Raw genomic sequence first — 16,816 nt, 5'->3', positions numbered from 1 at the left:
AGCTTTAACAATGTTATAAGAGATGCAAGGAAGAAACCAATCATCACAATGCTTGAAGAGATTAGATTGTATGTTATGGAAAGGCAGTTTCATTTGAGCATGAAAGGCAGTTCATGGCCAGATTTTGAACCATGTCCATCAATTAGATCCTTGTTGAATCAATTGAAAAAAGCTCAAAGGTAAACTTAGTTTGTGTTTGTTAACATCACAGATAATACTAAACTTACACTAACTTTTAGACAATGTTATTAGATATTGACAGGTTTTACCAAGTGGGTTGAACCAATTTGAGACAAGAAACTTAGCAGAGTCTTATGTCGTTGACTTAGACAAGAAGACATGTTCTTGTAGAGTTTGGCAACTAAATGGGTATGGGTGTGTGCACTCAGTTGCAACTATTAGTTACCTAAACAGAGATGTCCGAAGTTATGTGGATCCCATGTTCTTTGGAGCTTTTTTATAGAAATGCTTACAAGTATCCACTGAGAGGGATGAATGGCAGCAATATGTGGCCAAGTACCAATTTCATACCACCATTGCCACCTTTGAAAAGGAAAATGCCAGGCAGGCCTAAAGTCAATAGAAGGAAGGACCCAGGAGAAAACAGTACTAGACACACCGGGTGAAAGGTTGGGAAGAAAATTCTATGTAGTGTGTGTAAACAAGTTGGTCACGACAAGGCTACATGTCTGAAAGTTGAGAAGCCCAAAAAACTCAAGGTGAAGAGAAAGAGATCAACTACTAGAGGTGGTAATGAAGAGGAAGGAAGTGGTTCAAAAACAACTGTTAGACATAAACAGAAGCAATCTCAAGGTGGTAATGAAAAGGAAGGAAGTGGTTCAAAAACAACAGTTGCACGTAAACGGAAGCAATCAGAGAGGATTATAAAGAAAAAATTGGCAAAAAGGGTTGAAGGGAAAAATGGAGAAGGAAATTCTGGTGATAATCCAATGAATATTAAATAGACATAACTGTTATTTGCTATTGTGTTAAGACTAGGTTGGTTGTTTGATGTGTGTTTGTTGTTTGATGTGTTATTTAACTTTGTTTCGTAATAGTATTAGGGTACCCATAGTATTATTATGGTATGTGTTTGTTGAATGTTTTTTTTATGTACAATAGTAACACAAACAAAATGATGACACATAATAGCAGGGCACTAATAGGAAAGGGATTACAAATCCATTACATTACCATTACAAATACATTGGTAAACATGAAAGGAAACCCTATTAGAAATAACCATAACTTCATCTTAATAGGAAAGGAAACCATATTTAATACGAATGGGATTACAAACCCTTTACATACCCATTGCAACTTGTAGACTAATACCACAAAAAAAAAAAAAAAAACAGCTAACTTAGAAATAACCATAACTTCATCTTTCTAACATCAGATTGAAGCTTCTTATTTGCCAGAACCAAAGTTGTATCAGTAGTCGTGTTAGTACTCTCCACTTCATCTGCCCAACATATGAAGCCATCACGAGGCCCCTACAATGGAAGTTATTATTTGTTATAGATTAAGTTACCAAACCCAGAAACAAATTATCAAAATCTAGGTCAACAGTTAACATGCAATTTACATTTACCTTTTTAGGGCAAGCATAAAAGAGTTGACCAGGGTTGTATTTAGTAGTTGACGTTCGTAATATTGCTTCACATCCACACGAGCATTGAACTGATTTCATCGAACCCTTCATTTCAGTTAGGTCACTTGAGCGGTAAGAAGAATATGAGAGCAAAAGAAAGCTTATTAAGCCCACATATGTGTTTGAAACATGAGTATATGTAAGGGTAAATTGTGAAAGGACGAAATTACCCTCTTTCACACTAATTAACTATAATTTCCATTAACTACTATTTTTCCATTAAATAAACCTGGTTACAAAGTTTAGTTTATACAAAATTGTCTGTACTTAGACAGGTGTTCAATCACCTTCGCCAAAACAAACACATAAACCCTAATACACAACATTATACTACCAAAAGAAGACACATTCATACCTAATCAACACAAACACTACGAACCACCAACATAAACACCAACAGATCAGGGGTTCACGATACGAAGAAACTGCTCCACCATAAAACCAAAAGTCACAATCACAAGTCCAATCACCAATACAGTCAACGAAGTCACCTTTTTCTCTGTGCGCTCAATCCGACGATGTAATGCGAGTGACTGAACCCTGCTTAACACCAAATCTCGACCCATTTCTTCTTTGAACCGAGTGACTTCCATTTTCTGCTCTGCAATTTCTGCTCCACAATCACAATAAATCGTATGCAAATCGCCGAAGTTGAGACGGTCTCGTGAATTTATAGATATTGACTCCGGCAAAAGTGGTGGTGGGGTCGCCATCGTGACTCACGTGAATGCGAAGTATCGAGGTTATGTCGGATTGTCGGTAACCTTTAGTGGAAAAGGGTATTGAAGATTTAGGGTTTCATCGAATAAGCCACTGCTTTTATGGACTGATGGGTCCACAGTGACCCTTAGGCCCCAAGCAAGGAACCGGTCACAACTCAGTGACATGTACATGAGTTAACTCAGACTCAACTCACTTGCTGACTATGCTTATTACGTGTATGGTTTACATGTTAAAACATGTAACTGGACCAATTTAGCCGGTAAAGTAAAACTTGGTTCCTCTCAAGTGCGAAAAAAAAAAAACAATAGGGACCATTTAAACCATAACTAGAAAGATGGTTGGGTCAGAGTGATATTTATCCTTTATTTTATTTCAAAAAGGTATTCTTAGTTAAGGGTAATATAGTTAATTAATTTTTTTAAAAAATAAAATTACTATAAAACATGAAAACTTGTAAAAAAAATTTAATATTTGACAAAATAAATTTAAACAAATATGATATTTTTAAAATTATAAAAAGTTAATATAATATTTCAATTTAAAACTGAAAAAATAAGATATTTTAATGTTTATTAAGGTTTAATTTAAATAAATAAATAAACAAACGCTTCGTACATTCCGTTGCGTTTCCAGATTTTCCTGTTCACAAACCTTCCTCCCCGAAACCTAGATCGCTGAAACCGTATATGCCCGTGAATGCTTCGACTCCGGTGATAGCCTCGACGCCGACCACCTCGCTGATGTCGTTCATTGCTCGCAGACCGACTTTGCTCTGCTCAGCAACGTCGCCGGATGTCTGATCTGCCTACGTTCACTCTCGTCGACGCCTACTTAGCGCCCGCCATCTCCGCCGCACACCATCTTCACCAACGTCGGAGACGTCTGCTTCCACCGGTAAGTTGTTAGTCAAGTTTATTTCCCTGAAATCAGATGATATCTTCTAGGGTTTATTGTTCATGCTCAAATATGAAATTAGATTATCATAGTTGCTCTAAATGGGATCTATTTGTTAAATTTAGATGTTCATAGTTGCTGATTATCAGATATATTTGCTGAAAATGTGTATACTTTGCTGAAAATGTTGAATTTTGATGTTATATTTTTTGAAAATGTATATAATATGCTGAAAATTTTGAATTCTGATGTTATATTTGTTGAAAATGTATATAGTTTGCTGAAAATGTTAGAAATCTAATGCTATTGTTGCTGAAAATCATATTTTAACTGAAATTAGATGTTCATAGTTATTGAAAATCAGATTTATTTGCCGAAAATGCATATAATTTGCTGAAAATGTAAATAATTTAGCTTTATACAATGGTGTTGATGATAAAGATTGCACTTTCTATATGTGCAAGCCTTTTAAAAGATTTTAAAAAAATTGATTACTGAAAAAGGGGATAGTATCCGCTCAGAAGGTGCATGTTACTAAAGGGCTACTCGTCTTATGGGTTTGCAATGTAACTTATTTCACATGTGACGAAGTTGATCCAGGAGTTTGATGTTTGAATAATTTAAGATGATTATGTAATGTAATAATGTATTCTGGTTATTGTGATTCATTATATGATAAAATTGCTTATTAATGTCATCAAAATGATCATTTTTATTGCTCGATAATGTTATGGAAATTGTTAAAATTTGTTTATTAATCCTTTTTCAAAGTCTTTTAAGTTTAAAAAATCATTAATTTTTTAGCAGTTTGCAGCTTTTAAAAAAACAAACAGTTGCAGATTGCAGACGTTTGATCTACCTCTTTTACTACAATTGCATGCATTAGTTGAACCATAAGCCAAAATGCTAACTCGAGTTCAAGTGACAACAAAACTCAAGAGATGGACTCTTTCACATGACAAACTCTTGTTTTCCTCTCTCACCACCATTGTTGATTCTGATTCTTCATCCAACTCACGACACCAATGTCAATCACTATATCACCCACAAACAACACCGACTATGATAACCTATCATCGTCGTCTTCCTCCGAAGCTTCACCTGACCAATTGTTCTCGATTAGATTACCAACATATCCTAAAAACATTCATTACTAGAAGAGCGATTGAGCCAGGTAGGCAGCTTCATGCACATCTTTGCTTAATTGGTCTTGGAAACGACACCATTTTATGTGGTAAACTTGTTGATTTGTATTGTTCTTGCAACCATGTGTCTAATGCCCACCTACTATTTGACAAAATTTCTAAACGAAATGTCTTTCTTTGGAATGTTTTGATTCGTGAGTATGCTTGGAACGGTCCTTACAATGCTGCGATTTCTCTATATTATGAAATGATCAATAAAGGCGTTTTCCCTAATAATTATACATTCACGTATGTTCTCAAAGCATGTTCGAATCTTACTGCCATCGATGTGGGGCGAAATGTTCATGACCATATGGTGAGAACCGGATGGGAAATGGATGTTTTTGTGGGTGCAAGTTTAATCAATATGTATGCAAAATGCGGAAGCGTCAGTAATGCACGCCAGGTGTTTGATAAAATACTCCAACGAGATGTTGTCATATGGAACTCCATGCTTGCTGCATATGCTCAAAACAATCTTCCTAAAGATTGCGTGGTTTTGTGCAGTGAAATGGCCTCAAAGATGGTGAGACCAATTGTTGCGACTCTTGCCACCACAATCTCCGCTGCTGCTGCCATGGCAGCCCTCCCACAAGGAAGAGAGCTTCATGGGTATAGCTGGAGACAAGGGTTTTATTTTCAAGATAAAGTAAAAACCGCACTTGTTGATATGTATGCCAAAAGTGGATGCGTGAAGGTAGCCAGAAATCTCTTCAATCAATTATCAGAAAAACGTGTTGCTTCTTGGAATGTCATGATTACAGGGTACGCAATGCATGGACATGCAACTGAAGCACTGAATTTGTTCGAAAAAATGACGTGTGAAGCCAATCCTGACCACATAACTTTTGTTGGTGTTCTCTCCGCTTGTAACCATGGTGGTTTACTAGAAAAAGGTCGAGAATATTTCGAATCAATGATCCATAATTACAAAATACAACCAACCCTTCAACACTATTCGTGTATCGTCGATCTAATTGGTCATTATGGCCGATTAGATGAAGCTTATAAGATGATCAAGAATATGTCAGTCAGCCCAGATGCCGGCGTTTGGGGTGCATTGCTCCATTCTTGTAAATTCCATGGAAACATTGAGCTTGGTGAACTTGCGTTAGAGAAGTTGACTCAGCTTGAGCCAGATGAACCTGGAAACTACGTGATCATGTCGAATATTTACGCGCAAGCCGGGCGGTATTCGAGGGTGGAAAAGCTTCGAGAGCTAATGACAAAACGAGAACTTAAAAAGGATGTTGCATGTAGTTGGATTGAAGTCAACAATAAAGTCAATGCATTTCTTTCGGGGGATACGAGTCATCCTTTGTCTGATGAAATAGATGTGAAATTGAAAAGGGTTGAAAGGTTGATGAGTGAAGCAGGATATGTTCCTAACACTACACCAGTGTTTCATGATGTGGAGGATGATGAAAAGATGGGGATGGTGTGTAGGCATAGTGAGAGGCTAGCGATTGCGTTTGGGTTGATTAGTACACCACCTCATAGTAGACTTTTGATCACGAAAAATCTTCGTGTTTGTGAGGATTGTCATGTTGCAATTAAGTTTATATCCAAGATTACTAAGAGGGAGATTGTATGTAGAGATTTAAATCGGTACCATCATTTTAAAGATGGTGTGTGTTCTTGTGGAGATTATTGGTGAGGGATCGTGGAGTAATGATTTTTACAAGTGCAATGGTTATATTCTGAAATTAAGTGGAAGTCTTTGTTTTATGAAAATCATATCTACAAGAGAATTGTTGTTACGTTTCATTTGTCCTATAATTTGATAACAGAGTTTGCTTGTTTTTGCTAATGTTTGATTCATATGCAATTTAATAAAATATTCCGGCTGTTTCTTGGTGCCTTAATGTTATTCATGATACGAGTAGGCGAGAGACAGAGACAACTTTTGTTCTCAATCTGGTTGGGTTTTCACTTTTAATGGAGGAGCAATAACTTGGATAAGTTGTAAACAGGAGACCGTGACTGATTCTACATGTGAATCAAAGTATATAGCAGCAAGTGAAGCATCGAAAGATGCTATATGGTTGAAGAACTTCATCGGAGACCTTGGAGTTGTACCAGCCATAAAGGAGCCAATAGAGATTTTCTTTGATAAAGAAGGAGCGGTTGCCTTGGCAAAGGAACCAAGAGATCATGACATATTGAGATATATCAACAAAAAATACCATTTTATCAGACATAGAGTAGAAGAAGGACACCTCATTGTGAAGAGGGTATCATCAGAAGAGAATCATGCAGATCCCCTCACAAAGGGTCTAAGTAGGGTTAAGCACGTTCAACATGCAATGAGCATTGGTCTAAATGATGATATTAGTTTTAATAGTTAGATAGATATTTAAAAACTTGTAACAGAGTAAATGTAAATGATTTTTGATGATTAAATAATAGAGAATTATTTATGAGTATTGTTTACAATCATTTGTTGATTGTATATTATTATGTTTCATTTTATATAAAGGGTGCGAGACCTCCCGGGTAACTTTGGAAATTTGGTTTTTTCACCCCTAAACTCATATTTTTACTATTTCAACTTCCCCCGAAACCCCGGGATCATTCCCAACACCAGAAACACGCCCCGAAGTGCCCGAAGAGCCCAATAAATTTATCTTTTCGGTTTGAAGCTCAACCCTCGTAGGGTCCGGTTTTCAATAAAGCTCCCGGTTTTCAGCAAAGAAATATATCTATTATAACGAAGTGCTGCATAAATTACTAGTTTAACCCCCGATTAATTCACGGTGAGTTTCAATATAGGGATAATTGTATGTTATGTGTTATATGTTCAATGTGTTTTCCCATGTTATTATGATAATGATCTATACCTTAGGCCACGAATTGTATGACATAAGCATCACTTGGGTACTAGTATGTAGCATTTGACCATGAAAGTATGACATAAGCATCACTATGGCATAGAAGAATAGAAAGACATGGCTGAAAGCCTGTGTATTCTAGTGAAATGATATTCTGAAATTATATTTTCTACGCCACTTGGGGTGAAGTCTTATTGATGTATATCAAGTGTTGGAAATTTGTTATGCCTCATTGATTTCAAATCTTTTAATCTAATTATTCATTGTTATGGAAAGTCTGTCATATGATACTCATTTGCTTATCTTGTTCCTTGTCTCTCTTTGCTTCTGTCATATTGATATATGTATATGGCATAATGTTATATTGTAACTATTATTGAACTCACTAAGTGTCACCCGCTTATCACTCTTAATGTTTAACTATTGCAGGTCATAAGCATCCAGTATAGTTTTGTACTGGTAGAAGATGTAGAATAGATAATGTTATAATTTTGTATGTATTTCTAGGAAAGTATGTAATATATATATATATATATATATATAACTTTGTAAAAAATCTTAATAGTCGGTTTGTATCAAGTCTATGTAAATAAACTATCAATGTAAAATATTATTTTGATGAATACGCATGTAACATGTTTTGGAGTAACAATATTGTGAAGTATGAAAGTTTGAGTATTTCATAAATATGATGTAGTTTTAGAAAAAATGGAGTATATGTCTTTCAGATTATCAGAAGCTTTGATGCAATAATCGGCATGGATTGATTATCCCCTCATCGTGCTGAAATTTTTTGTTATCAAAAAGTCGTACAACTCCCTTTTCCCAATGGAGAATCCCTAATTATTTACGGGGATAAGTCATGTCAAAACCTCATAATCATCTCACGTATGAAAGCATATATAAGTACCTTCACAAGAAGTACTACACTTTCTTAGCCCACATTGTGGATAAAAAGAGCAAAGGGAAAAAGATCAAAGATATACCTTAGGTGTGTAATTATCCTGACGTATTCCCTGAAGATCTACTCGGATTACCAAAAGTTCGACAACTCGAATTCCGAATCAACTTGGTCCCAGGAGCAGGCCCAGTGGCAAAATCTCCTTATAGGCTGGCACCATCTGAAATGCAAGAACTCTCTACCCAACTTCAAGAACTTTTGACAAGGGTTTTATCAGACCAAGCTTCTCACCATGGGAAGCACCAATTTTGTTCGTCAAGAAGAAGGATGGATCCTTCCGGATATGCATCGACTATCGGGAGCTAAATAAGCTGATCAACAAGAATCGATATCCGCTCCCAAGAATCTATCATCTATTTGATCAACTGCGAGGGTCCAATTACTTCTCGAAGATTGACTTAATGTTAGGATACCATAAACTTCGAGTTCTAGATGAATATATTTCGAAGACTACATTCCAAACTCACTATGACCACTATGAATTCCTGGTTATGTCATTTGGATTTACCAATGCCCTAGCGGTTTTCATGGATCTCATGAACCGTGTTTGCAAACCCTACTTGGACAAATTCGTGATAGCATTCATGGATGATATATTGATATACTCACAAACCAAGGAATAACATGAGCAACGCCTGCAACTAATCTTGGAACTGCTACGAAAGGAAAAGTTATATGCCAAATTCTCTAAATGTGAATTTTGAATTAGAGAAGTAAACTTTGTAGGGCATGTGATCAACAACAAAGGAATTCATGTCGACCCTGCCAACATAGAGGCAATCAAGAATTCGGAAGCACCAATTCTACGACTTGCAGGTTACTATCGAAGATTCATAGAAAACTTCTCCAAAATCACCAAGCCACTCGCAACATTAACACAAAAAGACACAAAGTTTGATTGGGGAGACAAACAAGAATTCACATTCCAAACACTGAATAAAATGTTGTGTAGTGTACCAATCCTATCCCTACCAGATGGGATAGATGATTTTGTCATATACTGCGACGCATCATACCAAGGGTTGGGTTGTATATTGATGCAAAGAGACAAAGTTATTGCATATGCTTATCGTCAACTCAAGGTACATGAGAACAACTATACTACCCACGATTTAGACCTGGGAGCTGTAGTTTTTGCCTTAAAGATTTGGCGACACTATCTCTATGGTACAAAGTGTACCATTTACACATATCAAAAGAGTCTTCAAGACATTTTCAATCAGAAAGAACTCAACATGAGACAACGAAGATGTATTGAGTTGTTGAATGACTATGAATGTGAAATTCGTTATCATCCCGGAAAGGAAAACGTAGTAGTAGATGCCTTAAGCCGAAAAGAATATATTAAACCCCGTCTAGTATCAGCATTAACCATGACTATCCATTCCAACTTTACCGCACAGATTCAAGAAGCACAACTCGAGACTTTAAAAGAAGAAAACATTACTAACGAATGGTTTTGAGGGAAGGATAAACAATTCAAGCTCAGGGATGACGGAACACGATGTTTCATGGATCAAATTTGGACGCCAAAATTTGGTGACATCAGAATCATATTCATGGATGAGGCTCACAAGTCAAGGTATTCCGTTCATCCAGGCTCCGACAAGATGTACCTAGACTTGAAGAAGCAATATTGGTGGCCAAACATGAAATCAGAAATTGTCACTTATGTGAGCAAATGCTTGACTTGTGCTAAAGTCAAAGCAGAGTACCAAAATACCTTAGGATTATTACAACAACCAGAAATACCCGAGTGGTAGTGGGAATATATTAGAATGGACTTCGTAAGGCATGTCCTACCGCCGCTAACCAGCAATTGCTCGCGATCGGGTTTTTCCTAAAGAACTTATGGGCCAAACATGTCTGGAACTCACAGAAAGTGGAAGTGTAAGCTCCCTTCATCGCTACCATCTCAGAACGGAATAAGCCAAAGCACTCATATTAAACCTCCATGATACCCTCCTTGATCGTACCAAAGATCATAGGAGTCTGCTCGAGTATGTTGTGGGTAATCTCTGACGATATGAACTCCCACATCTGGGCATCCAATTATCTGACTCCATAACTCGAATCTGAACCCTCACCAGCACAAGAACCACTACCAGATCTTCCTCGAGTGACCACCATACTGAAAATAGACCATTCAAACCATCAGAACACACATAAACATTAAGAGATCCTATACTCTACAAACTTCTTAGTATCTCGCAAATTTCCTTAACTCGAGTAAGGATCCACTACTTTCAGTAGTATGGGCTCAAAATACCTTCCACATATATTCTCGTAATTTCCTCAAGGACCGCCGAATTCTCCAAGTCACTTCCTTATCCTTACATACAATCCTCAACAAAACAAGGCTCCCAACACTAAATCTCTTCCTAGGTTTTCCTATGGAAACTACCACACTACTCCCCGCCATCAGTTGCATAAGGAACTCCTCCTAACATCCTCTAACTAGCTCAAGCATACAATTTCATATCACCGACACCAGATATTTCTTCGAATGAAAGGTCTCACACTACAACGGTTGGAAAACCTAACCTTCTAAAATTATTTAGCCTCAACAATATGTAACTTAGCATATTCGCTTACTCGTTAGCTGAAGTTAATGGGAACTCCTAAAAGCACAAAGCAGGCAACATTCGAGCATCAAGTAATCGGTACAAGCATAACCTAAACGGGTCATCCTATCACTGACTGATCAGTACTAGCATGCACGTCTACAAGCGCATACAGTAGGCATACAAAGACATCTATCCTAACATTTCATCATGCAAATCGTTAGCAGATACTTAGCCCTAAACTTGCATGCGATTCACATATTCAAAAATCAAAGCATATCATAAAACATGTATGGGTATTTTGGGAAAACTTACTTGAGCTCGGTTAATTGCATGCACCACACCCTTTTTCTTTTATTATAAAACTTTTTTGTAAAACATTTCCATTTGAAAAAAAAATCTACCAAACCCTTAGTTTGATTTTAGACACATCCGAGAGTGTGTCTGAATCTCTCAAACCAAGGCTCTGATACCAACTTGTAACATCACGAACATCAAGACCAAAAATTTTAAATTTTAGAATAATAAAACCATATTTCAAAACATGTTCATAAAACCATAATAGAATCAAAGTATATCCAAAACACTCAAATACATTAGAGTCAAAAAATGTGGAACAATGTGGAGCTGAACATAATATGCACCCAAGGCAACATAAGTTGATTAAATAGGGCACAAAAACTAAAAAGTAGGGTTTGCCCTTGCTTTGCGTACACCTAGCATACATGGGTGCCTCTGCATCCAAGTTTCGAGGCAGTACGCTCAACATACTCATAGAGTACGCCTAACTTACTCAGCTAGGGACCAGAATGAAAAGAATTTAACAAATATGATATAAAAGAAACATACCCCTAAATCGCGAATGTTACATAAGCATTACATAAGGAGCTAATGGTGGCGACGACGGTAATAGTGGTGGTGTTACTCAAATGCATCCTGTTGTGATTCACAGGTCAAATCCAACTATTTCGTAGAATGTGCAGGATATGATTCAAGTAATTACTTCTTCTTTTTTCATTATATTTCAATTTAGTTGTTTGTTGGGATTTTAATCCTAACATATTTCATTTATTATATGTCTGGCGCAAAAGGAAGTTTAAGGGCATATATGCATTTCTCATTCACCATTGATTGAATTTCCAAGCAAACATAATGGAAGAATGAAGTGAAAGACCTGATAGAAGTCGATGACATAGTATGACAAGAGATCTGGAACATGCCTAAAGACGATCTGATGCAATTTATAACCCATAATAGCAACGTGCTTCCATTTTTTTACATAAACTAACAATGTATTGTCCATGATACCATTGTATTTGCATTTGTTCACACATAACATAAAGTATTAATTATTGAAAATCTATTTCTATTTTATTTCGTTTTTAAGCATTGTACTTTTAAAGTTAACCAATTATAGCGTCCCACATGCAAAATCTACTACTTTATTTCGTTTTTAAGCATTGTTTCGTAACCCACCAAACATGTAAAGAAAAAACCCGACCCGTGCAACGCACGAGTCTCTTCACTAGTTTACATTATTTGTGACTTGTGAGGTTGTATGTCTTCTTTGTTCTGTTTTAGACAATTTTGCCGCTAGAAAATTTTGGTTAACTATCAAATGGATTTTACTGGTATATAAAGGAACTTTTACAATTCATGTCACAAAATGCAATGCTATTGTTGATCAAAAAATAAAAAATTCTATTGTAGTTAATAGGACTTTGGGATTGACTTTTGAGAAGAACGGTGTACAGGTTTATCAATAGCATTGGTCATATTAATATGGATACTTGATAGGTGTTACCATTCTATAACTAAATTATATGTTTTTATCAGAATATGTAATTACTAAAATTTGACGATTTAAATAGACAAGACAGAGTTTGTTTTCAAAACTTTATTATTTAGAAATCCATTTTCTTATTCAAAGCGATAATAAATTAATGTATATCTACCTATTTTAATAAACTCTAGCTTATTACGAGATTGATAAAAATAAAATAAACTTACAGTTAAATATATGTAGATAGCTCATCAAACCCTTTCATAATTACTTTTTTAATCATCCTTTTCGTTCCTTAATCTTGACCGGAAACCCACCTTTCATTTTGGAGGTCAAAGCCGCCACAAAAACTGGCTCACCACCATCATCCACCGCAGGAACCACCATAAACTGCCGTAAAACGCCTGCCACCACTCGCTTCATCTGCAAAAACGCCATATCCTTCCCCAGACAAATCCTCGGACCCGCCTGAAATACTGGATATACATACGGATCCCTCGCCCTAAACTTCATCTTCTCCGCCGTATCATCCTTCTCCAACCATCTCTCCGGTCGGAAGTCCATCCAATTTTCCCCCCAAATACTTTCCATTCTTCCCATTGCATACGGATGATAACTCACCATCATACCTTTCTTCACAACGGTCCCGTCCGGCAAAACGTCGTCGGCGTTCGCCAGCTTCGAGTCCACCGGAACCGGCGGGTAGAGCCTCATGCTTTCACAGAGACTAGCATGAGTGTAAACCATATCCTTCACTTCATCGTAAATGGGGGAATCTGATTTCTCTTTGACTTCTTTCACAACTTCACTTTCGATCGCCGGGTTCTTGTAAAGTAACCAGAAGAACCACGTCAAAGCCGCCGAGGTTGTGTCCCTTCCGGCGAGTATGAAGCTGATTACAATATCCGCTACAAGGTTCTCATCCAAATGACCCGAGTTCAGAAATCGTGATAACAAATCAACGGGTTCGGTCGTGAGTTCTTGTTTCTTTTCGTTCAATATTTTCGTGGTGAACCGACGAATCTCGGCAACTGCTTCTTTAAGTCGTTTCTCCGATCCGATGTTTAAAAACCTTTTGAACTTCCAAATCAATGGCGTAATCGTACGGAATCTCTCACTGCTAATACGAACAGCGTCTTCGAAAGCAACTGCAAATTTAGCTTGTGGCAACGACGGGGTTAAGTAAGCAGGATCATACCCAAAGGCGATTCTGCAAATATTATCAAGCGCAAATCTTTGAAGAATGTCTTGGAGATCAAGAACAGTATCATTAGCAGCAGCGGTGGTTAATATTGGGATTAAACGATTGTTAAGTTCATCATCCACCACATGTTCGACGAAATGGCGAAGAGACTTTCTGTTAAATTCATGGCTGGATAGCTGTCTCTGGAACTTCCATTCGTCCCCATCGACGTTAAAGATTCCATCTCCGAGCAAATCGAAGAGAGTTGACCGGAAAATATCGCCTTTTTGGTATGTTGAGAATTTAGTCTTGAGGATATGCTGAACGTTTGCGGGATTTCCGGTGAGCACACGTTTTTGACCGAAAGGACGGCGGACCACGAAGGTGAAGCTGGGGGAGTTGTGGATAGCGTCGGAGGACCACTGTGTAAGACGGTGGCTATTGGCGTAGATGGAGAGATAATTGCCGATGAAGGGGTATGATTTGGGTTGTAAGTTTTCGTCGGAATTGGTAAGAAGTAGTTTGAAGAAGATGAAAAGAAAGGGAAGAAGAAAGTAAAAGAGAAGTGACGCTTCGAACATTGTTGTTCAGTTTGACGACAATTTAATGATCGAATGAAAAATTGTTAAGGTTCCATATCTATTTATAGTAATTTATTATTTGGAACAAAACAATACCTGATAGATAAAACTGCAATTAGTTAAAAATTATCACTTTTGGTTCAAAAAAAATTGTAGATTAATACCAGAAGTTTAAACTTTTTATTTTGTTGTGCAGTCTAATTTGTTATGAAATTTTTTAAAACGACCAGTTTTCCCTTCATTAATTTCATTTTCTATTTTTCTTATTTTGTTATATTTCTTATTTAAAATTAAACAAAAAAAGAAAAGAAAAAAATAGAAAAAAAATTAATCGTGTTATCATCCATTCACGACCCACCCCCATATTTTTTCCCTTTGGTAAACATGAACACCACCACCACCGGTTACCGTCTCCACCGTAGCTCGCTACCTCCACATCTCTCATTCTCAAGTTTGAATTCCGAAAATATCCTGTAACCTACAGTGGCTATTCCAGATGAAGATAGAGAGGGGGAGTGAAAAGGAGCGTTGGAGGGAGTGAGAAACCCTTGCCGATCCACCACTATATGCAGATTTGTAACCACCACCACCACTAATGTTAGAGAAGTAGAGAGACGAACTCCAGCCACAGACGTTGGCGACAGAGGGTTTTCGACGGAGAAGAATAACGACAACGAAAGAGGGTTTTCGACATAGAAAAAGAAAGATCGTCATTTGGGAGACCCTAACTTGTTTGATACTTGTTATTCTAAAACCCTAACTCGTTAGATCTGAGAATCCTAACCGGTCACTGCCCTTAGTTTGCCAAATCTTTGGTTTGCGACAGTCTTCAAGTTCGATGGAGAACGATAAAGAGAGACGAGGATCGACCGAGATAGAGGCGGAGGCGGCGTTTGTGGCTCGATTTTCCAGACAGAGCGACATTTGCAGATATGGACGGAGACGACGAGATCGAAGATTAGAGACCATATATTAAAGATTTACCATGATACTAGAGGGTGTAGTTGAGGTGGGTTTTCTGGTGATAGATCTTAAAATCGAGCCACAGATGGAGAATATAAACTGAGAAGGGGGTGGTGTTGTAAACCGATCTAGACTATGGTGGAGAACACAAATAGATCTGGAACACAGATAGAGAAGAAGAGCATCTCTAAAAACAGATGGAGAAGACTAACCCTAGATATGATTTCTCCTTCTGTTTTCTCCATCTCCATTGATAACCAACGAGTTCAACAATTTGTTATGGGTGTTTTTTTGGTCATCTGGTCTGATTTTCAAGAAGAATAAGAAGATTGGTACATATAGAGAGAGAGGGTGAGAGAGAGAGAGAGAGAGAGAAATTAGTTTCAATTTTTTTTAACAAAAAAAAATTAATAAAAAAACTGAAAAAGAAAAAGTAAGGGTAAAATCGTCATTTTAAAAAAGTTCAAAGCAAAACGGACCAAACTCGCAACAAAATGAAAAGTTTGGACCTTTGGTGCTAGTCCAAACCTTTTTGGACCAAAGTGACAATTTTCAGCTAACCACATAGACCATTTGTGCAGTTTTGTCTACCGGATATCCTTAGGCTATAAATCCTTTAGTATAAATATTATACAGGTTGATTAAAACAAAATATTAAATACAAATGAATAAATGAAATTTTATTTATATTTGAAATTTAAAATAAGTGAAAATTATGAGAAAAAAAATTAAAAATATCAAGATGTGTTTTTGTCTGACACGACACGACACGACAATGTTTTTTGTAACACGAACACGACACGATAAGATGTCGTGTTTTTCTCAACTAATACGAAAACGAACTAATTAAAAAACAACAAACACGACACGACACGACAGAGATAAAATAATATAACAATTAATTTATTTAATTAATACTTAATCATATATAACACGACAAATACGAAAAACACGACAGACAAATGCTAAATGGTGTCAATTTCATGTCGAATTTTGAACACGATACAACATCGTGTTTTTTATACTTGACACGAACATGATATGAACACGAATTCGAATTCAGTTTCATCCAAATTTCATTTCGTATCGTGTATTTTTGTCACGTGATGTCATCAATTGTCTCCCCTAATTTTGCGGCGTGAATGAGATTATCCACAAATTATCGTGTTATATGCAATTAAGCATTTTGTAAAAAAATAATAAATAAATAAATAAATAAATAAAAACAACCATTCACAGTTGACATTTGGAACTTGATGCGTTTCTTCTGCAAAAATATATCTGGACCATTTTGAAGATGTCATTGCAAACTCGCAAATTTCATTTGGGTAACTTTCAATACATGCGATTACATTCAAACTTATCACTTTATTTATGAATTCAACAAATCATATTTTATTTTCCATTTATTTATTTGAATACTATATGAAGTTTGTTTTAGTCTTAAACATTCTTTTATTTAAAGTAATACGAGTTAATTTTTTTTTCGTTGTGA

At 36.6% G+C, this 16,816-nt stretch overlaps 1 protein-coding gene and 1 pseudogene across 5 annotated transcripts; one reads left to right on the top strand and one right to left on the bottom strand.

Moving 5' to 3' along the window:
- The first annotated feature begins 2,969 nt into the window (after positions 1 to 2,969).
- LOC145048579 (pentatricopeptide repeat-containing protein At1g08070, chloroplastic pseudogene) lies at positions 2,970 to 7,924 on the top strand (annotated as a pseudogene). Of its 4 annotated transcripts, none has more exons than XR_013682910.1 (2): positions 2,970 to 3,271; positions 7,716 to 7,924. The product of XR_013682910.1 is annotated as a pentatricopeptide repeat-containing protein At1g08070, chloroplastic pseudogene, transcript variant X2 (transcript). The 4 variants fall into 4 exon arrangements; XR_013682912.1 differs by lacking the exon at positions 7,716 to 7,924 and adding an exon at positions 6,429 to 6,824; XR_013682909.1 differs by lacking the exon at positions 7,716 to 7,924 and adding an exon at positions 4,963 to 6,422.
- A 4,766-nt stretch (positions 7,925 to 12,690) lies between these two features.
- LOC145048578 (cytochrome P450 94A1-like) lies at positions 12,691 to 14,387 on the bottom strand. Its single transcript, XM_078997111.1, has one exon. It carries the CDS (start codon positions 14,356 to 14,358, stop codon positions 12,874 to 12,876), a length of 1,485 nt encoding a protein of 494 aa, XP_078853237.1. The 5' UTR covers positions 14,359 to 14,387; the 3' UTR covers positions 12,691 to 12,873.
- Between the last annotated feature and the right edge of the window lie 2,429 nt (positions 14,388 to 16,816).

Source organism: Lactuca saligna, chromosome 5, assembly GCF_052625555.1.
Source record: "Lactuca saligna cultivar CGN05327 chromosome 5, ASM5262555v1, whole genome shotgun sequence".
NCBI lineage: Eukaryota > Viridiplantae > Streptophyta > Magnoliopsida > Asterales > Asteraceae > Lactuca > Lactuca saligna.
This window is presented reverse-complemented; position numbering and strand designations above follow the sequence as displayed.

Bases quoted from the DNA above. Each gene is read 5' to 3' on its own strand.
- LOC145048578 (XM_078997111.1), bottom strand. From the start codon at position 14,358: ATGTTCGAAGCGTCACTTCTCTTTTACTTTCTTCTTCCCTTTCTTTTC.